Source organism: Dama dama, chromosome 18 (assembly GCF_033118175.1).
Source record: "Dama dama isolate Ldn47 chromosome 18, ASM3311817v1, whole genome shotgun sequence".
Taxonomy (NCBI): Eukaryota; Metazoa; Chordata; class Mammalia; order Artiodactyla; family Cervidae; genus Dama; species Dama dama.
Window position 1 is genome coordinate 77,232,135 of NC_083698.1, and position 23,773 is coordinate 77,255,907.

Sequence of the window (23,773 nt, forward strand, 5' to 3'; positions counted from 1 at the left end):
ATTTAAACCTATCATAGTATGGTGGAAGACATAGGCAGTACCCAAAGAGAGGAAGAAAGACACCCCAGCAAATTCATTTATTTTGGTCAGAATCATACAGGTAGGCCTAAAATACTCTAATGTACACTGATGTCTTGTGAGCAAGAAATATGAATTCCATCTAACACTTTAGATGGAAAAAGCACATCTAACACTTTAGATGAAAAACTTGAATGAACTGGTAAAGCATTTGTTAAATCAAATCTGAAACCTTCACTATTCAGCATAAAATATCAGAATATTCTGTCAGTAAGTCACTTCAGTTGCTCAGTCGTGTCCAGCTCTTTACAACCCCATGGACTGCAGCACACGAGGCTACCATGTCCTTCACCAACTCCTGGAGCTTGCTCAAACTCATGCCCATTGAGTCCGTGATGCCATCCAACCATCTCATCCTGTCATCCCCTTCCCCTCCTGCCTTCTATCTTTCTCAGCATCAGGATCTTTCCCAATGAGTCTGCTCTTCGCATCAGGTGCCCACAGTTTTGGAGTTTCAGCTTCAGCATCAGTCGTTCCAATGAATATTCAGTACTGATTTCCTTTAGAATTGACAGGTTTGATCTCCCTGCAGTCCAAGGGACTCTCAAGAGACTTCTCCAACACCTCAGTTCAAAAGCATCAATTCTTCGGCGCTTTCTTTATAGTCCAACTCTCACATCCATACATGACTACTAGAAACACCATAGCTTTGACTAGACAGAGCTTTGTTGGCAAAATAATGTCTCTGCTTTTTAATATGCTGTCTAGGTTGGTCATAGCTTTTCTTCCAAGGAGCAAGTATCTTTTAATTTCATGGCTGCAGTCACCATCTGCAGTGATTTTGGAGCCCAAAAATATAAAGCCTGTGACTGTTTCCACTGTTTCCCCATTTATTTGGCAAGACATGATGAGACCAGATGCCGTGATCTTAGTTTTCTAAATGTTGAGTTTTAAGTCAACTTTTTCACTCTCCTCTTTCACTTTCATCAAGAAGCTCTTAAGTTCTTCTTCACTCTCTGCCATAGGGTGGTGTCATCTGTGTATCTGAGGTTGTTGATATTTCTCCCGGCAATCTTGACTCCAGCTTATGCATCATCCAGCCTGCAATTTTGCATGATGTACTCTGAATATAAGTTAAATAAGCAGGGTGACGATATACAGCTTTAACGGACTCCTTTCCCAATTTGCAACCAGTTTGTTGTTGCATGTCCAGTTCTAACTGTTGCTTCTTGACCTGCATACAGATTTCTCGGGAGGCAGGTAAGGTGATCCGATACTTCCATCTCTTTAAAAATTTTCCACAGTTTGTTGTGATCCACACCGTCAAAGGCTTTGGCATGGTCAATAAAACAGAAGTAGATGTTTTTCTGGAACTCTCTTGCTTTTTTGATGATCCAGTGGATGTTGGCAATCTGATCTCTGACTTCTCTGCCTTTTCTAAATCCAGCTTGAATACCTGTAATATCACAGTTCAAGTATGGTTCAAGCCTGGCTTGGAGAATTTTGAGCATTACTTTGCCAGCGTGTGAGATGAGTGCAATTGTGTGATATTTTGAGCATTCTTTGGCATTGCCTTTCTTTGGAATTGGAATGAAAACTGACCTGTTCTAGTCCTGTGGCCATTGTTGAATTTTCCAAATTTGCTAGCATATTGAGTGCAGCACTTTCACAGCATCATCTTTTCAGATTTGAAATAGCTCAACTGGAATTCCACTGCCTCTATTAGCTTTGTTCATAGTGATGCTTCCTAAGGCCCACTTCACTTTACATTTCAGGATATATGGCTCTAGATGAGTGATCATACTATCATGGTTATTTGGGTCATGAAGGTCTTTTGTGTATTCTGGGTGTTCCTGCCACCTCTTCTTAACATCTTCAGTGTCTGTTAGGTCCATACCATTTCTATCTTTTATTGTGCCCATCTTTGCATGAAATCTTCCCTTGGTATCTCTAATTTTCTTGAAGAGATCTCTAGTCTTTCCATTCGATTGTTTTCCTCTATTTCTTTGCTTTCATTGCTGAGGAAGGCTTTCTTATCTCTCCTTGCTATTCTTTGGAACTCTGCATTCAAAGGGGTATGTCTTTCCTTTTCTCCTTTGCCTTTCGCTTCTCTTCTTTTCACAGCAATTTGTAAGGCCTCCTCAGACAACTGTTTTGCCTTTTTGCATCTCTTTTTCATGGGGATGGTCTTGATCACTGCCTCCTGTACAATGTCACAAACCTCCGTCCTTAGTTCATTAGGCACTTTGTCTATCAGATCTAATCCCTTGAATCTATTTGCCACTTTCACTATATAATCGTAAGGGATTTGATTTAGGTCATACCTGAATGGTCTAGTGGTTTTCCCTACTTTCCTCAAGTTAAGTCTGATTTTGGCAATAGGGAGTTCATGATCTGAGTGAGCCACAGTCAGCTCCTGGTCTTGTTTTTGCTGACTGTATAGAGCTTCTCCATCTTTGGCTGCAAAGAATATCATCAGTCTGATTTCGGTATTGACCATCTGGTGATGTCCGTGTGTAGAGTCTTCTCTTGTGTTGTTGGAAGAGGGTGTTTGCTATGACCAGTGTGTTCTTTTGGCAAAACTCTGTTAGCAGTTGCCCTGCTTCATCTTGTACTCTAAGACCAAATCTGCCTGCTACTCCAGGTATCTCTTGACTTCCTACTTTTGCATTCCAGTTCCCTATAATGAAAAGGACATCTTCTTTGGGTGTTAGTTTTAGAAGGTCTTCATAAACCGTTCAACTTCAGCTTCTTCAACATTAAATATTAGGGGGTAGACTTGGGTTACTGTGATGTTGAATGGTTTGCCTTGGGAAAAAACAGAGATCATTTTGTCATTTTTGAGATTGCACCCAAGTACTGTATTTTGGACTCTTTTGTTGACTATGAGGGCTACTCCATTTCTTCTAAGGGATTCTTGCCCACAGTAGTAGTTATAATGGTCATCTGAGTTAAATTCGCGCATTCCAGTCCATTTTAGTTCACTGATTCCTAAACGTTGATGTTCACTCTTGCCATTTCCTTTTGACCACTTCTCAATTTACCTTGATTCATGAACCTAACATCCCAGGTTCCTATGAAATATGGTCCTTTACAGCATCGGACTTTACTTCCATCACCAGTCACATCCACAACTGAGCAGTTTTTGCTTTGGCTCCATCTCTTCATTCTTTCTGGAGTTATTTCTCCACTCTTCTCCAGCAGCATATTGGGCACCTACCAACCTGGGGAGTTCATCATTCAGTGTGAGACCTTTTCGTCTTTAATACTGTTCATGGGGTTCTCAAGGCAAGAATACTGAAGTGGTTCACCATTCTCTTCTCCAATGGACCACATTTTGTCAGAAATAAAATATTAAAATATTCTGAAATAGAAGCAAAGGAGCAGGAACTATGAACACTGAAGGTGAAACTGAGAAACATAAACCAGAAAAAGAAGAATTAAGAACAATATCCTTGGTGATTCATCACCATCATCACATCATCATCATCACAATGACAACTACCAAAAAGACAAAAAGAAGGGCCTGAGAATGAAGACATGGGAGTTGGATCCAAGGTGAAGGTAGCTATCATAGAATAACAAGGCAGGGCAACAATAATATAGAACAATTTAGAAAATCATACATGATTTCAAGTGAAAAAGAAAAAAAAACAAGTAAACAAACCTAAGGTATACTTCAGAAAATATGAAGGAAACAGGGCAGTAAGATTAGGAAAATTATCAAGCTTTGGGTTCAACATATATCTAGTAAAATTCTAAATTTATTGGATTGATCCAACAGAACCAAAGTGGATGGTCAATGATTCTGATCTTAATAATTAGAAGACATTATCCTTCAATTAGGAAAATGAGGAAAGTAACATCAGAACAATTAAGCTAAAGTTGATACTTTGGTAGAAAATAAATAGGAGATTTGTTTCTCTGATCAGGTAGATTAACAACCATTACATTAGATTTCAAGCTTTAACAAAGATGGCAAACAAGTTTTATTTCATATGATTAATTCAACTTCACATGCATTGGGAATAATAATAATAGCTAATGCTTCAGTTTAGTTCAGTTCAGTTGCTTAGTCGTGTCTGACTCTTTGAGACCCCATGGACTGCAGCCCACCAGGCATCCCTATCCATCACCAACTCCCAGAGTTTACTCAAACTCGTGTCCATTGAGTCCGTGATGCCATCCAACCATCTCATCCTCTGTCGTCCCCTTCTCCTCCCACCTTCACTCTTTCCCAGCAACAGGGTCTTTCCCAGTGAGTCAGCTCTTCACATAAGGAGGCCAAAGTATTGGAGTTTCAGGTTCAGCATCAGTCATTCCAATGAATATTCAGGACTGATTTCCTTTAGGACAGACTGGTTGGATCTCCTTGCAGTCCAAGGGACTCTCAAGAGTCTTCTCCAACACCACAGTTCAAAAGCATCAATTCTTCTGCTCTCAGCTTTCTTTATAGTCCAACTCTCACATCCATACATGACTACTCAAAACACCATAGCTTTGACTAGACAGACCTTTGTTGGCAAAGTAATGTCTTTGCTTTTCAATATACTGCCTAGGTTGGTCATAACTTTTCTTCCAAGGAGTAAGTGTCTTTTAATTTCATGGCTGCAATCACCATCTGCAAAAAATAAAGACTGTGACTGTTTCCATTGTTTCCCCATCTATTTGTCATGAAGTGATAGGACAAGATGCCATGATCTTAGTTTTCTGAATGCTGAGTTTTAAGTCAACTTTTTCACCCTCCTCTTTCACTTTCATCAGAAGACTCTATAGTTCTGTGCTTTCTACCATAAGGGTGGTGTCATCTACATATCTGAGGTTATTGATATTTCTCCCAGCAATCTTGATTCCAGTTTGTGCATCACTCAGCCCAGCATTTCTCCTGATGTACTCTGCATATATGTTAAATAAGTAGGGTGACAATATACAGCCTCAACACACTCCTTTCCCGATTTGAAACCAGTTTGCTGTTGCATGTCCAGTTCTAACTGTTGCTTCCTGACATGCATACAGATTTCTTGGGAGGCAGGTAAGGTGATCTGATAATCCCATCTCTTTAAGAATTTTCCACAGTTTGTTGTGATCCACACAGTCAAAAGCTTTGGCATAGTCAATAAAGCAGAAGTAGATGTTTTTTTGGAACTCTCTTGCTTTTTCAATGATCCAATGGATGTTGGCAGTTTGATCTCTGGTTCCTCTGCCTTTCTGAATCTAGCTTGAACATTTGGAAGTTCACAGTTCACATACTGTTGAAGCCTGGCTTGGAGAATTTTGAGTGTTACTTTGCTAGCATGTGAGATGAGTGCAATTGTGTGGTAGTTTGAGCATTCTTTGGCATTGCCTTTCTTTGGGATTAGAATGAAAAGCTAACGCTTAATGAGTGTTAACTATGGCAGGCACCCTTCTATACATTTTACACATATTCATTCAATTCTAACAACCCTAAGAAGTGGGTATTATTGGACTTCTCTGGCGAACCAGTGATTAAGACTCTGCACTTCCACTGCATGGGTCATAGGTTTGATCCCTGGTCAGGGAACTAAGATCCCACATCTCACTCAGCCATATAAATATAAAATAAAAACTTAAAAAAAGTAGTTATTATTATTGCCCTCATTTTACAAATAAGGGAACTGATACATAGAGAAGTTAAGTAACCTGTTGAAGTCACATGACTAGCAATTAAAGAAGGCAGGATTTAAATCCCAGAAGAGAACACTAAGGTATGCCCCTAACCACTGTGCTGCCCTGTCCCCTCAAGGAAAGATGCCAAGATCAGGTCTGGATGCATTAACCATCTGAATAAATGTTAGAAAAACATTGGGCTCTACAGTGATATAGACCCAGGTTTCAAATTTCAGCTCTTCCCTTTATCAGCTCTGTGATCTTTAGACAATCATTCAAGCCCCTTGAGACCCATTTTGCCTCAAAATGAGGCAAATATGAAAGTGAAAATGAGGGTGTAATATGTCATTTACAAAGCAAATTCTGAAGATTTAAGAATATTAGCAAAGTGCCCAGGCCTAAGATCTGATGCAAAGCAGGCACTCAGTCAATAAACAATAGTACCATAACTAAACACTCTGACACCATGGAAAAATGTCATACACAATATACCAGAAATTATAAAGCAAGTTATACTTACTATAAAAGCAGTTAAGCTCTTGGACTGCAAGGAGATCAAACCAATCAATCCTAAAGGAAATCAGTCCTGAATATTCATTGGAAGGACTGATGCTGAAGCTGAAACTTCAATACTTTGGCCACCTGATGTGAAGAGCCAACTAGTTAGAAATGACCCTGATGCTGGGAAAAATAGAAGGCAGGAGGAGAAGAGGACAACAGAGGATGAGATGGTTGGATGGCATCACCGACTCAATGTATATGAGTTTGAGCAAGTTCCGGGAGATGAAGGACAGGTAAGCCTGGCATGCTGCTGTCCACAAGTTCGCAAAGAGTCCAACCTGATTGAGTGACTGAACAACAACAAACTCTTCAAAGACATCTATAGCAAAATTTCAGACTGCCAACAAAATCATGTTTTAAACACTTTTACTCTGATATTCAAATCCCTAATTACAACCCAGGGGGTAAGATGCCTTCTACAGAGCATACTGTACCTCTTTGACGATTTTCACCCCTTTTGGATCCTTGATATTAACAGCTATACTCTAAAAATTAAAAATAAGCATATTAAAATAATATCATAAAGAGTTTTCTTTATGAGAAAGAAAAATTACTGACAGTTCACTAAGAGAGCCATTCATATCATCGATTCTCCTCTTAAAGTAAATGCATTTTCCTTAGAAAGAAACATTTAAATCATTTTTACTGATTTTATTTGCAATTTGGATATGTCAAAATGATAGCAAGGATTACAGTAAAATAATTTCAAATAATGATCCCAAATGTAGACAATAAGCAATCTCCAAAAGAATAACAAACATAAAAGAATCAAGTGATTTCTCTCCTTAATAAAATTATTTCCATTCAAAATCATTATAAATTCTCACAATATGTTTTAAGTTAGTAGAAAAGGAAAATAAAAAAGTCTATTGTTTCTATTTTGTAACTGGCAAATGAATAGAATAAAATGTCACTTCTTGAAAATATTACTTATATCTACAAAAAAAGGGTAGAAATAAACAAGCCACAATGCTATCAAAAGTTTTGTTACTACAAGAGGATTATAGAAAGAAAGCAAAAAGAGGGTAATATTCTTACTTTTTTATTTCGGTTAACACTGAGAAAATAAGTACTTTCTGTCCCCACAAAAGGTGGACCCCAAGTTCGTGTATCATCACCAGCTCCTGAAAATAACAGTATGAGCTATTTAACCTTGCAACATCAAGAGATAGTTCAAGCCAACAAATTTACTCATTCATAAGTTCAGAGATGACTAGGAAGATCAGCTTAGTTCAGTGGAATTAGCAACCTAAAGGAGCCATGGGAGCTTGTTAGAACTACCCAAATTCTTTGCCTGTTCATGTAAATCACTAAATCCCCCCATATCTTCTTTCACTAAAATCCAATCTGAAAGTAAAAATCCAGAACAGAATATCCAAATGCCAGTTTGAAGGGAAAAAATTACTCTCCCAATTCAACAAACAAGTCAGCTCTTTCAGTGTTTTTGGCACTAAATGTGCAAACAAAGTGTCAGGTCTGGAAAGGATTTTTGTTATATATAATTTAAATCAGAAAAATGACAAGTAAGTCTTTATAAACTGGTATTTGAGGCTAGGTATACAATAATGATAAATAAATAAATCTATTTTTTTAATCCTGCAGTATAAACCAGAAAAAGCAAAATGAGCAACTGTGTAGCAAATGCAAATAATTTAAAATACTAGCTTAGAATAAAATTTTAATCATCAAGGTCTTGCTTCAAAGTAAAATGTTTAAAACCATCAAAAATAGGGTATTTTCTTTGAGACATCTACTTCAAATGACCTGAAAAGTACTTGTGTTTGATTCAAAGACAACACTACAGAGTTACAGAAAAAATTTTTCTTTGCACAAAAAGCAAACAATGTAGATGGAACACAGAAGGTGAATTAACAATTAATAGGCACAAATTAGTATAACAAATTAAAAATTTTATAAGTTCAATTAAATATAGATATTAGAAACTAAACACTACCTAAGTATTACTAGCCCCTCCAATAAGAGATAATTTGCAAGTATGAGTTAAAGTTTAAATTCTAATCTCATTTAAATGACATAGTTAATTTATTAGGTCATTAAACTTTACCCACTGAAACTGATAAAGAAAAACAGACACAACCTTTTAGAAAACAAAACAGAAGCTAAACAATAGACTCCTTGATTTAAAAAGAAAAACAAAAAGAAAAAAACCTCACAAGAGAAGGGAAGAGAACAAGGGGACAAAAGAAGCATTAGCTCTAATAGGGATAAACCGGAAGCAACACAAAGCAATAAATGCCAAGTATCAAATTGAACACATGTTCAAAACATCAGGGAAAAAGAAAAGTGCAACAGTCCACAAAAACAACCTCCCAGTAATAGACCAGTTAGAGTCTTCATGGAAAATGTATGTGTGAATATGAATCTCCAAGACCAGCCAGGACCTCCCAGAGTCAGGAGACAGTCCAGCCACTTCTATTTTTCTGAAGGTCTCAATACATTAAAAAAAAAAAAAAATTTTTTTTAAGGAAGCAACATCAAGATAAGGTTAAAATTAGCTTATTTTAAATGATCGCATTCATCCCTGATCACATTCATCTCTCGGGTGGAGATAATGTCAGAAATCTAAATTGGAGGCCCACATGGCTTTCCTGGGGCTTCCCCAGGGGTTCATCGGTAAAAAAAAAAACCTGCCTGCAATGGAGGAGATGCAGGTTTGATCCCTACGTCAGGAAGATCCCCTGTAGGAGGGCATAGCTACCCACTCCAGTATTTTTGTCTGGACAATCCCATGGACAGAGGAGTCTGGCGGTCTATGGTCCATGGGGTTGCACAGAGTCAAATACAACTGAAGCAATCAAGCGTGCACGCCCACATGGCTTCCCTACCGGACCTGTGCCTCGTGTGTGTTGTTGTTGTTTAGTTGCTAAGTCTTATCCAACTCTTTTGCAACCCCATGGACTGCAGCCCACCAGGCTCCTCTATCCATGGGATTTCCCAGGCAAGAATACTGAAGTGGGTTACAATTTCCTTCTCCAGGAGATCTTCCCAACCCAGGGATCAAACCCACATCTCCTGCATTACAGGTAGACTCTTTACCATTGAGACACCAGGGAAGCCCATCCCTAGTATCTAATCCCTAGTACATAAACCAGCGTTTAAGAGAAGCAGAAAGGGAGTGCTAATGGCACATCAAAGGTTAAAGGTCACAAGCTTGTAAAACTAGCAATTTGAGAAACATGTTTTATTTGACCCACACACTATTTAAAGTTTTTAACCATCTGCCATGATTTCAAAATCCAGAAGCAGTAGATAAAAATTCAGACTTCTTTTTTTTAAATGATATTTCAAAATATTCATTCATTCAGCAAAGATTTACTGGGTGCCTACTAGGTCATAAGCACCACTCTCTGCAGAGCAGACACAGCAGTAAATAAAGACCAGCATCCCTGTCCTCATATCCCCGCCTCCTGGGGACAACTTTGAAGTAACAGCAGCATCATTTGATGCCCAGACCACTTCATTCATTTAGGTTACCTCCCTGGCCCTGTCAGCATACAGTTTACACTCACCAACAAACTCGAAAAAAAGAAGAAAAAAATATACTTAAGCTTGATATGTTCTTTGATTACTCAAGTAAGAATGATCTAAGTCCCAAGTCAGAAAACTACAACCGAATTTAATTCAAGAACTGAGAAAGTGGAAGTGTGAAAGCGCTAGTTGCTCAGTGGTGTCCGACTCTTTGTGACCCCACGGACTGTAGCCTGCCTGGCTCCTCTGTCCATGGAATTCTCCAGCAAGAACACTGGCATGTACAGCCATTCCCTCATCCAGGGGATCTTCCCCACCCAGGGATCGAACCCGGATCTCCTGTACCGCAGGCAGATTCTTTACTATCTGAGCCACCAACCAAATTTAATTTAAGAACTGGAGAAGTGGACACTAAAAAAGACTAGCTCTCCACTAAAATTTGAAAATACTGCCAAATCACTTTTCCTCATATCTGTTGAATAATTATCTCAGAAAAAAAACAAAATATATGAACATTAAAATGTACTGAGCAGAAGGGTTAAAGGAAAGAGAGAAATTAGTTAGGAAAAGAGCAAAAAACCCTGCTAGGAAAAAAGTTTGATGCCTAGTGTATAGCTATGGGACTTAATAAAGTTCTACATAAGGAAAGGGTCCCCCAGGGTGGAAAGGGAAAAAATAACATGGAGAAACAGGTCTAAGCAAATAGGGAAGAGTGATTTCTAAAATTAATAAAGATGCAGTCATTCCTTCATTATCCTCAAGGGTTCCAGCACCAACCAGGACTCCAAAATTGGCAGATGCTCAAGTCCTACAACTGGTTCTCTATAACCACAGGTACAGCACCACCAATTCTACCAACCACAGATCATTAAAGTTCACAAGTCCACAGACTCAACCAACCAGACACACAGGGCCAACTGTACAAATATTTAACCTAGAGACCAAGGGAACTAGCAAGAGGAATTAGATTGACTATTCTGCCTGTAAATGGACGACCCCATGGTTGAAATTAGAAAATGTGTGGCATTGAAACTGGACAGCAAGGTGGTAATTAGAAGTTTTGTGGTAACTGTTAAACAAAGAAAGAAAAAAACACGTTCAGCTAGAAAGTGAACATTATTCAGCGTGTATCCAGCAATGACCAAAAGCAGTAAATATCATGGACTGGATAAATGAAGCACTATCTCTGGAAAGCAGGATTCACCAGGCTCTTCTATCACCTGGAGCCTGACAAAGACAGGGTCAGAAAAATGTAATATAAAATATATAATATCCCTCATGCTGGTCAGAGAATCTTCTGCTAACTGCTTGGGCCTCCTAAGAAGATTTAGCAGAAAGTTGAATCTTCCAGATCAGGTATTCAACTTTATAGTGTTTAAACACTTATGGTGAATTCATATGTTGATGTAATTGTAATCTAGTCTCTTATGGGTCTGATAGAAACATGCACACTATTCAAGAAGGCTGGACCATTTTCATTGATTTGGGAATTCTGTTCCAGATCCATAAGCATCAGAATTTTTTTTTTTTTTGCCATGGTACATGGCATATAGGATGTGGAATCTTAGTTCCTGGACCAGGGATCAAACCAGTGCCTCCTGCAGTAGAAGCACAGAATCCTGACTATCAGACCACCAGGGAAGTCCCAGCATCAGATCTTGAAGGACAAAAAAGAACGCTGATTTTTGAAACCTTCCAAACAAGGTTTGAAACTTTCATAAACAAGCTGTTAATGAGACGATGCAGAGAACGTGGACTCCTGGTTTAAGTGCTTATTAGAGAGAATAGGAACGTAATATGACACTTCTCTAAGTAGCTTCATCAACAGTAACATGAATTAAACATCCAAGAGTTGAGAAGGCACCAAATAAGAGTGAGAATTATGCACCCAGTCTAGGTTTATTTGGTGGACAAAGGGAAGAGAAGAAAGGAAAGTTGTCAGATGAAAAACATAAAAGCAAAGAATTCATCTTAGCTCCAGTGTTTTTCCCTCAAAATATTTAAAAGTATGAAATGGGAAAATGTTTCTTTTATTAGAAATAGAAAAGAATGACTTAGGCTGGGGTTTTTGGGTTCCTTTTGGAAGGACTTTGATTCCTTTCCTTCCTCCTTCTTCTACAACCTATTTCTCCCCTCTTCCCTTCCCCTGGGCCCTGGCTCCCCTTCATCCCACAGTGAGGGAAAGTGGCCAGGTCCACTCTAACCTCAGTCTCAGCAGCAATTCTTGTGTGGGGCTCAGGAGGACCAGGATCAGAGATGAATGTCCCAATATTCCTTACTAGCTGTGTGACTGTGGACAAATCCCTTGATCTCTCTAGGTCTCTGTGTTCTTATTTATAATCTAGGAATAATAACAGGTGACAGGTTTTTGTAAAGATTGAATAAATTAATATAGGCAAAGTGCTTAGAACTGTGCCGGCACCAAACGTCATTAACATCGCGGTTATCACACTCATGTCAGTTCCTACCAGTGTGCTTAGCCGCTCATTTGTGTCCAACTCTTTGGGACCCCGTGGACTGTAACCCACCAAGCTCCTCTGTCCATGGGGATTCTCCAGGCAGGAACACTGGAGTGGGTTGCCATGCCCTCCTCCTGGGGATCTTTCCAACCCAGGGATTGAACCCAGGTCTCCCACATTGCAAGTGGATTCTTAACCATCTGAGCCAGCAGGGAAGCCCTGGTGTTTCTACCAGAGGCTTCCAGAAACTGGCTTAGGCCTCAACCCTTGGCATGTAAAGAGTAGAAAGAGATCTAACTTTAGTATAGGTTCAGAGGAAAATAAAGAATGGAGAAGAAAAGTAATCATTTCATTTCAATTCTTTCCTCATCCCACATACAGGTACATGGATATTTAAAGATCCATTAAAAATATCTATTAGCTTGTTTCTATGTTTTAAAGAGAACAGTAGTTTTACCTGGTCTTTCCACTTTTATAACTTCTGCTCCAAGATCTCCTAAATTCATAGTAGCAAAAGGTCCCGCCAGTACTCTACAATGTTAACAGTGATAAATAAATTCATTACCATCTTTAAGATTTTTATATTTATTTGTTTCTTAGTGGTCCATCAACACAGACAAGCTCATATAATGTTAGTAAGAATTAAAACTATTATAAAAGTGATTTGGCCATATGTATCAAGAGCTTTAAAAAGTATATTCCCTTTGATGCAGTAATTCTACTTCCATAATTCTACCCTAAAAAAGAAATTGGAAGATTTTCTAAGGCCAAGATTTATGTACAAGGGAGTCTAGTTTATAGTAGAAAAACAATGGGGGATGATTAAGTAATTATGTGACAACTATATAATAAAATATTATCGTATATCTTTGTTGAATTTTGAATGACATGGGAAAAAGAGCCAAAATATAACACATGCTTAAAATGTGAATAAACCTATAGTTTCAATACGGTTTCATTTTTTTAAAGTATACATAGATACGCAGATTAGAAAGAAATGTATAAATATTATATGAATTGTCCTTAGAATAATGAAATTATAGGCAATTTCCTTGATTTGTCTTTCTAAAATTTCAATGATAAGCTTACAAGCACCCTCTTATAATCCAAAAAACAAATGCTTTTTTAGAGAAGGGGAAAACTCAATCACCAAAACATAGATAAACCAATACACACCTCGTTAGATCCAGAATCTTTACACCCTCCAATGGCTTCACATTGTCAGTATCTGGCAAAACAGAGAAAATACTTGAAGATAATTGATTACTAATTTTAGGAAGGAATAATGCATAATTTGGCCACCTGATGCGAAGAGCTGACTCATTTGAAAAAACCCTGATGCTGGGAAAGATTGAGGGCAGGAGAAGAAGGGGATGACAGAGGATGAGATGGTTGGATGGCATCACCGACTCAATGGACATGAGTTTGGGTAAACTCCGGGAGTTGGCGTTGGACAGGGGGGCCTGGCGTGCTGCAGCTCATGGGGTTGAGTCAGACACGACTGAGCGACTGAACTGAACTGAATGCAGAATTCTTCATATTCTGAAAGTCTATTACTACCAAATAAATAAATTTTCCTTCAGATTACTAAAGGGAACTGTGTATAACACAGAACCCTTGACTAATCCAATTTATCAATCAGTAAAAATTTTAAAGCCTCTAACACCAGATTATTCCCCATTTAATAAAGTCCAAAGCTACATGTAAAATAGTTTGTCTAATGAAAAATGAAAAGTTGGAGGAGAGAGGGTTGCAGAGACTGAGCACAGAGGACTTTTAGGACACTGAAAATACACTGTATGATACCATAATGATGGATACATGTCATTACACACTTTCCAAACTCACAAATAGAACTTTCCATCACCTGCAAGTCTCCACCTGCCCTTTGCAGACTACCCTTCCCTCCATTCCCAACCTCAGGCAACCACTGATCTGCTTTCTGTCAGTATAGTTTAATCTGCATTTTCTAAAATCTTATCTAACTAAAACAATACAGCATGTACCCTTTTTTGTCTGGCTTCTTCCATTCAGCATAATGATACTGAGACTCATCCATGTTGTTGAATTTTTATAGGTAATATCCTGTTCTATGCATATACATTTTTCTTTATCCTTTCTAACCTACTGAGCAGGCTCCAGTTTTAGGTTCCAGTGGATCAAGCTGCTATGAACATTCATGTACAAGTCTTTGTTGGACATGTTTTCATTTCTCTTGAGTAAATACCTAGTGGAATGGCTGAGTGATAGGGTAAGGTTATGCTTAACTTTCTAAGAAACTGCCAAACAGATTTCCAAAGTGACTGTACAATAGTATGTGTGAGTTCTAGAAGCTCCACATCCTCGAAACACTAAGTATTGTTAATCTTTTTTACATTTATTTACTCGGCTGCACTGAGTCTCAGTTGCAGCACGTGGGCTCTTCAATCTTCCTTGCAGCATGCAGGATCTAGTTCCCTGACCAGGAATCAAACCTGGGTCCCTTGCATTGGGACCTGATTCTTAATCACTGGACTACCACAGAAGTCCCTTGTTAATCTTTTTAATGGTAACCATTCTAATGGGTATATGATGTTTCTCTGAGGCTTTAATTTGCATTCCTTTGATGATTAATGCTATTCAAAATCTTTTCATGTAACAATAGGCCATTCATATATCTTCTATTGTGAATGGTCTCACTGTTTTTTTTAATACTGAAGCAAAATATTCAAAACAATGCAAAAATCCACCAACATGTGAAATATTAAATAAGCACTGGCACATCCATATAACAAAGTACCATGCCAATGTTAAGAAAAAAATGAGACAGATCTACATACCCTGACATATAAAGTCGACCAAGATATATTCCTAAGTTAAAAAATAAATCAGGGACTTCCCTGGTGGTCCACTGGTTAAGAATTCACCTTGCAATGCAGGGGAACCAGGTTCAATTCCTGATCAGGGAACTAAGATCCCACATGCTGTGAAGCAACTATGCCACAACTAGAGACTCCCAGTGCCACAACCAAATAAATAAATAACTTTAAAAATTCAAGCTGTAGAACAGGATGTATAATATGAGCCTATGTTTGTAAACATACATAATAATAATTAATAATAATGTTGGTAACTGGAGCATTCATAAAGTTCTACTCTTGGCTAAATCTTGGGGTAAGAATTTATGGAACACTTTCACTAGCTAAGTTATTTATTTCTGTAATTTTCCTTAATTCTTAAATCATGGGGGGAAAAAAGAAAAAGTGAAAACATAAAGAACAAATTGAAAGAGAAACAGATATTTTATAGAAAGTAAAACATAAAAAAAGATCTTAAATATGAGAAGATATTTTGATATCATTAGGAATGAACTGACAAGCAATTATTGTCCATAAGACTCCAGAAATATGAGTCTTCTATACTCATCTCTTTGGGGGCCCCTGTTTTATGTCAAATTATGCAGGAAATATATTTAGAGATCTCTTCAATTCATAAATCTCATCATAAATCTATAAAGAGAAGTCTATATTTCACTACCAATGTCAACTCACAACCATAATAAATTAGTAATATTCTATGTAATGATGCAAAAACTTTTAAATGAATTCATTTGCCATCAGCCAACAGCATTTTACTTTTATGATCTGTGAATATAACCAAAAAGGACTTCTAAAGCATATTTAAGTCACACTCAATTAATGAGTTTTAAACAGTTAAGAGCATAAAACTTAGAGAATGAATTTAATTCTCTGCTTCACCATTTACTATCCTAGTGACCTTGACCAAGGTAAACATTTCTCTGTTTCAATTTCCTCAGTTGAAACACCTACATCATAGAGTTTGCAAAGATTAAGGGAAAAGTTACATGTGGGCTTCCCAGTGGTGTTAGTGGTAAAGAACCCGCCTGCCAATGCAGGAGACATAAGAGACTTGGGTTTGATATCTGGGTCAGGAAGATCTCCTGGAGGAGGGCATGGCAACCTTCTGATATTCTTGCCTGGAGAATCTCATGGACAGAAGGGCCCGAAAGGCTACAGTCCATGGGGCTGCAAAGAGTCAGATAGGACTGAACCAACTTAGCACACAGGCACACACAAAGTACACTTCCTGGCATATAGTAAATGCTCACTAAATACCAACAATTGTTGTTATCATCGCCAATGTAATATACAGTCCCAGTACCTATTAAAGTAGATAATCTAGATTTGAAAGCAATCACATGACTCATGATTAGTTTAAGGAACAGGAAGTATTATTCTCAATAATCTATACTTTAAAAAGATATCTACATCCATATTTTGCCTCCTTATGAAAGACCAGAATAGACTGATTACAGGGTGAAAAACAGTTGAAAAAAGCATCCATTATAATGGAATTTGTTGAGCTATAGTGAGCAGCTTGTATATCACTCTATCTTATTTGGCCTCTAGGATGGAAAGCTATTATGTTGATACAGCTGAGTAACCATGCAAAGAAATGTAATTATAATGAAGCTGCCATCAAATTTATGCTTGCCAGAGTTGCTTCTAGGACTCCTCTGGTATTTGGCCCTAGACACAAATAAATTTGAACACCAGCGCGGATATAATTGACAGATGCCCACACAAGTGGCTCATTTGTGTGGCAGCAACCATGACATCCCTCTCCCACTGTACTAGCCAACTACTGAGACATGAAACAAAAAAGTCAGGTCCTAAAACAAACTGATCGAATATCACTATCAAATACAACATGTGATACACATCGGAAGGCTTTCTTGATTTGATATTTTTACAGAGAACTTAATTACCAGAATTTAGGAGTGAGCCAGTAGATGGATATCTCTTCCAAGCTTTATTTAGAAAAGTTAGCAGGATATTTTCTTTCTAGCACAGGTTGAGTCTTGAAGGAATTCTCTGTTCCTAATAGTATAATCTGACAGGAAATTTTAGGGGTTTAGAGTACTTGGAAAATCAGAATCCACTGGAAAACATTCCAGGGAAACTAAAATTTTTGAGTTGTAAAAAGATAGTATGGAAGTGACACTCCAGTTATGAGGCATTTAGAGACAACTCAGTTCAGCGGTAAAGACTCCACCTGCAATGCAGGAGCCACAGGAGACATGGGTTCAATTCCTCGGTTGGGAAGACCCCCTGGAGGAGGAAATGGCAACCCACTCCAGTATTTTTGCTTGGAAAATCCTATGGATAGAGGAGCCTGGCAGGCTACAGTCCATGGGGTCACAAGGAGTCAGACACAACTAGGTGACTGAGCACACAGAAAAAAATAGCAAGATGGATAATAACATATAATAGTTTATAATTCATGCTTCATTGACACTGTTTCTTCAGAACTGCCCTTCCCTTGCAAGGACTTGGCTATTACTGTGGGATTTGCAATCAAAGAGGTTTTAAAACTGCTGGATGCTACTATTTTAATGAAAACTTGAAGAAAAATGCAAAAAGACTAGAAATAAAGGGCTACCAAATGATAGGTAAAGCATTACACAACCAAAGTACCAATGGGTGCTAATCCCTAATCCCTCTGCTCTTCTCACTTCCCAGCTTCTCTTGCAATTAGATTGGGGCCAAATGCCTGGAGTCTAGCCAATTACACATAAAGGGAAGCAATATAAGTTAATTCCAGCCCTAATCCTTAAAAACATCCCATTAGGTCCTCCAGGCTTCTATAGTCCTACTGCAGTTGACTGTGGGCTAATTTGTACCACAGCCCCATCTAGCCTTTCCTGACCAATGGAAGAAACCAGGTGGAAGAAAAATGGTAGTATCCTCTAAGCGAATGTAGAGCATCCATGCCAACAAGTTGGAAGTCCATTTCAGGGGTAGGTTGCTTCACTGCTAGCAGCAGTCATCAAACTGAGATACATTAAGACTTTCGTAAGAAATCAATGAATCATTTTAAAGAAATCAATTTCCAGATCTTAAGCTTCCATACATATTTTTCCCCAAGACTGATCAAATAAGATCTACAAATAAGCTTTCTTTAATGACAAGGCTTCTCACACTGGGTAAAGCATATTCCTCACACGTTGCAGATCTTACCCTCACCTTAGTTCTTACTATAGAATTTATTTGTGATAAAAAAAATTTTAAATATGAACTTAATATATGCAATGTGCTGCTTTTCAAAAGTCACTTATGAGAAAGACCACTAGTATAGATTGGAACATAGAAGCATGGAAAACAGCACCAACTTAGAGACTTTATAAATAATCAATTTATAGTTGTAGGATTCACAACCAAAAGTCAGGAAGTCAGAGAAAAAAGCTTCAGGGTCGAGGCCTCTTTAATGGGCCTGAAGAGAATAACTCAGGGATAACAAGTGGCTGAACCAGGAAATCGTGGAGCAAATGATAGTTGTAAACTACAGAATATGAATGCCCACAAACCCAAGAGACCCCTGAAACTTCACCGTGAAGGTGACGTGGCTTTTTTCCGGAAGAAGACTGACCAAAGGGAAGACCTTTGTGCAAATCAGGGAAAGTCATCCATTCTAGGGGACAACCAGCAAAACACCATCATAGGTACTTGAGGGGCATTATAATTATCACAGAAAAGAAGAAAATGTGTGTGTGAGAGGTGTGGGAGGGTGGGAACGGGGTGGGGGGCAGTGTTAAATGGTGAATGCAATGAGCCTATTTTGAACACAAAAAGGGAACGGAACCCTATTTTACAGACCAACTGCAAATAAAACAGGAGGAATAGATGGAAAGGGAAGGGACAGCCTGGGAGAAGTGAGTAGACAGATACATAAGTCAGAAAAAAATGTTTTATGATTTGATTTGTTTTCAACTGCTTCCAATAGGTCATTCTGAAGAGCAGGAGATGTCTAGAAGTTAGGATACTCTCTGTGAAGTGCTGTGGAACCCTCCCAGGGATGTCTCTTTAAGTAGTAAAGATAAAAATTATTCTCTAAGCTTTTTAGAGTTTGGGGGGATTAAGGCACAGTGAGGAGCATGTTTCCAAGGACAGAGGCAGGTCTTAAGCTGGCCTAGCCATGTTCATGCTGTAAATTCATTCAAACTTTTCATACATACTATCAAACTGTCCACCAGAAAAGCAGTACTAATATATATATATGCATCAGCCACGGAAAACAATGTTCTCCACTATCTCCCATAACCCACGACGGCTTAGTTTTGGGAGCATTTTGTTTATTTGTTTGTTGTAAATTCAACAGTTAAAAATATGCATGTTACTACCATTTTAATTTTCATTTACTTAATGACCAGAAATTAACACTGCTTTTCATACTTTCTCTTTTTTTATATCTTCTCTTGTAAATAATGTATTCTTCTTGTTGGCCCATATGTCTACAGGCACATTTATCTTTTCCTTATTGATCTGTATGGATTCTTCGTGTAGTAAGAATATTAACCTTTTATGAGTATAAAACACAAAGATACAAATTCTAGTGACATTAAAATTTTATTCACTCATTTTAAAACAAAAAATTGTATCTGGAAAAGAATAATTACACTCTTTAACATTTTTCTTCATGTCAAAGTATTCTGTCAACAATTTTATTATATTCAATAAAAATTTTTATAAGTGACTTAATGCATTAACACGTATTATACATGGGTGAAGAATATTAATCAAAAAGAAATACATATGTATAAAACATTTCACCTGTGCTTGACTACTATGGACAATGGAAACATGCTTAGAATTGAAAAGAAGATCATTAACAGTAGTTTGGCTCTCCGAGACAAGAACAAGTTGCTTCCAACACCTGCTTAATCAATGAGAACATTACATAAGTGATAGTTAAGTGATCTACTGTGTTCAATGCAGACCTCACCCTATCAATGAATGAGCTAATCATATCCTAGAGATGTATTTACTTTTCTACTATTGACAGTCTTTAACATGAAACAGCTAAACAGCTAACAAGAGAAGAGGAAAACGGATAATCTGAAAGGCATCAGGGAATACTATGGTAGCTTATGCTCTAAGTACATCACAGTAGCTCCACCCCCGTCACCCCATCCATGGGTTCCTCAACTACAGATTCAACCAATGGTGGAATGAAAATATTGGGGAGAAAAAATTCCAAAGAGCAAAGCTTGAATATGCCACACCTCCCACAACTATTTATATAGCAGTTACACTGTATTTACAACTATTTACATATTATTTACATTGTATTAGGTATTATAAGGTACACACAGGACACATGGTTATATGCAAATACCAAACCATTTTATATAGTAAGGAACTTGAGCATCCTTGGATTTTGGTATCCAAGGGGGCGGGAATCCTGGAATCAATCCTCTGCAGATCCCGAGATACCTGAACAAACATTTCCAGGACAAGCTTCAAGAGCACATTTACTAAAATTAGAACAAACATTTCTAACATAGAAGCTATTAAATACACTCTCCTGTCCTAAAAAGTGCTTTCATTAAAAATACATGGACTTTAATACCCATACTCATTCAAAAACATGGTTTCTGAAGCAGAGATCAGAGTTATTATTTCTTACATCAAGAAATGCACCATTTTCTCCCCAACTAATAAGTTACAGGAGTCATAATGAGACCGGTGGACTTCACCTGCACATACAAGGACTGAACCCTAGGAAAGGTCCCCCAGATTATAAATCAACCAGTTTGTATGGAACAGCTGCTCGGCACTGCACCTTCCCCCAAAAAAGCAGAGACAGCTAACAGCCCAAAAGTAAGCAAATTCTGCTCAGGAAGAAAGGGGGATGCTCCCTGGGTTCTGACTCTCTGGAATGTAAATAAATGTCTCCAGGAGGAAAGATAAACTTCACTGGGTTAACAACCTCAATCTTGGGAATGTATCCAAGGCTCTGAGTTTTATACCCCTTTGAAATATAAACATAAATTTCCTGGAAGCTCTCTAACAATCATTTCAGTCATCTTTTAACTTCCAAGGCTTGCCCTTTAACCCAAGTTCTAGTTTTCTTGGCGTAGAAAGCCCTGACCATGCAGAAATATGAAAATATTCACTCCTTGGTAATAAGTAGTAAAAACTACCCAAAGTATTTACGTTCTCAGCACTCGTTAATACCTGATGCCTACCAAACATACTGGCTTTCAAATCCTTTCTGGAGAGCCCTAGAAATTCCTCAGAGGTGCCTCAGAAGTGTCTTTTAAAGGAGGCAGATAAAGTAGGGGACAGAGTGAGCAGCTTTGGGAATCCCAATTCTTCCTTCAAACACGAAGCCATATGCTCTCAAAAAGGCTCTACCAAAAAAAAAATTGTTTTTAATCTACTGAAAAAAAGAAACACTAAAAAAATCTTTGGTAACCCCAATAAAGATTCTCTGTCTTACAGAAACGGACAAGTTCCCATTTTCACTTACACTTAAATTTGTGGCACTCTTACTTGCATTAATGTAAAACTTGTAAAACATGCATCATCAGAAAGTTAACCAATTATTTTGGGGATCCCCATGTACTTCATAGGTATTGAGAAAGTTCCTTAATGCTTTGCCTGTTGATGTCCTCTGAGTACAATGTCGCTTGAAGACATCACCTAGCCATTAATAGTGTCTTCAATAAATGCACTATCCTATTTGGGATCCTGTTTTTCTAAAGGTGGTCCTCCCTAAACAGTTCTACAATTCTCTTTTTGTCAGAACAATACTCGTGTTACTCACACAAATGTTAAAGTGCCCTTTTCTCCTCACAGGACTCCAACTTCATTCATGGGGCAGTCACCATAGTCTCACATACACCATCCCCCTTCACTTTTCTATTTCCAGGTTATGCAACATAAAACCTCCTACACTCCTCTTCCCCTGAACTCACCAGCATATAAATAAATTGAAATACGCATCTTGGGACCTCAGACCCATCAGCTCAGGCAGTCAGACTGCAGTCCCCAGGACCTGTGAACACTCTAGCTACATTTACAATGTTCACAATTAAAATCTACTAATCTCTAAATATCTAAAAATAAAAAAAATATGCTATGAAGTACATATTATGAAGCCATAAAGATGTTAAGTCAAACACTTTGACCTTTAAATTGATTGGTCAAAAATGATGTACTTTAAGGACAGGAGTCAACCAAAAATGTACAGATTAATACTGGTAAAGATATAAGACTGCTGTAATCCCCACCTTTTTAGGGACTCTTTACTACCCCCCACCCCCAGTGTCTATGCTGAGAGCTTTGTACTTTCCTCCTTTCTGATAAATCCTATTTGCTTGCTACCATGAGTGTCTACATGTTCATGGATTCCATTCTTTGACTCCGTGAACAAGAAGTTAGATTCCCGTTTCAGTCACTTAATTTCTCTTGGACAATTTCTCATCTGTAAAAAGGCAAATTGCCTATACTCAGAAGTGATCCAAGTGGAATCTGCAGTTTTCATACAATTATTAAGAATGTGCTCTCCCTCTCTCCTCCTATATATTAATACCTGAAAACATAATGAAGAGCACAATGTCATACATAATCTACTGGTCAAAAATTTCACACTTTACTTCTTGTTTCTAATACAAGTTCATATGTGTGGAAGATAGCAAGATATCACCACAGGGAAGAACATTCCAGAAGTGCAAGCCAAGTAAAAAGACAACTTATAGTACTTCACTCAATTCAACAAATCATTTGCTAATTATTTAAATATTAACAAAGGTAATTTGGTCCCTGCCACCCTCATTTCTCTGCTCCCTCCCACCAAGAGGTAGACTGGTTGATGACATTAAAGGTGGTATTACAAGTGAGACTCACTAACCCACTCATGTGGGTTATGATGTGACCCACTCATTCATTCAATAAATACCTGAGAGCCCAATTACCAGGCATTAAACTAAGCGCCAAAGACAAAGTCCAGGAAGGTGAATTTCTGGACGGGACAGAAGTATGTTTAAAGAGGGTAATCTGGGATCCTCAGGCCTTAATTGCATCACAAAGCCTCGATGCGATTACCCTTGCCTTGATTGATTCTACAACTTGTGTCTAAACAAGAAATCTTAAGAACCAAATTCTCTCAAACAATGGCGAAAAACTGTGTGTTTCTCCAGTCATCAAGGATAGAAGCTGAGAAAACAATACATTCAGTTTGCCACATGCCACAGAATATGTCAAACGGACGGTGAGAAGTGGAAGCTGCAAGAATGTTCATAGGCTGAAAGGCACAGGTCCACGCTACCCATGATTAGATGAGTCCTAAAATTCTCTAAGATTCTTTTTCCTACAAGCTGATTTCAAGGCTCACCGTAGACTTTCATCCCCAAATTCGAAGGGAGTCAAGACAGTTTCAGAAAACTGCAATAAATCCAAATTTCATCTTCTAAATAAAATTCTGAGCCAGGTCCTCGGTTCAAAGGTGTGTTTAATACCTTAGGGGTCATTTCCTGAATGATCACATTTTTCTATATAACCAAAGGTCTGTGAAATAGCCATTACTTTAAGAGCTCTGGACAAATGTTCTTTTTGAAAATCAGGAACTCTGCTTCCTAACCACCTCCCTTACCCAACTGCATTTAACAAGAACAAGGAAGGGAATAAAGTCCGGCATCTGCGAACACAGCCTCACCCCCGAGTTATTTAAAGACGCAGTCTGAAATCCTTTCTGAAATGCAGCTGGTTGCGGGGGTGGGGGGTACATTTTTCAAGTTATTTAGACATAGGAGACGAGGAGGGATGAATAAGAGA

At 38.1% G+C, this 23,773-nt stretch overlaps 1 protein-coding gene across 5 annotated transcripts in view; it reads right to left on the reverse strand.

Moving 5' to 3' along the window:
• The window catches only part of SUGCT (succinyl-CoA:glutarate-CoA transferase), a 971,520-nt gene that overhangs the window by 947,278 nt on the left and 469 nt on the right, over positions 1-23,773 (reverse strand). For all 5 annotated transcript variants that reach the window (XM_061165661.1, XM_061165659.1, XM_061165660.1 and 2 more), the window contains exons 2-5: positions 13,332-13,383; positions 12,613-12,686; positions 7,246-7,331; positions 6,642-6,692 (exon numbers count right to left, since the gene is read on the reverse strand). In XM_061165661.1, coding sequence (XP_061021644.1) covers positions 6,642-6,692; positions 7,246-7,331; positions 12,613-12,686; positions 13,332-13,383 — 263 coding nt within the window. The remainder of the gene's footprint in view (positions 1-6,641; positions 6,693-7,245; positions 7,332-12,612; positions 12,687-13,331; positions 13,384-23,773) is intronic.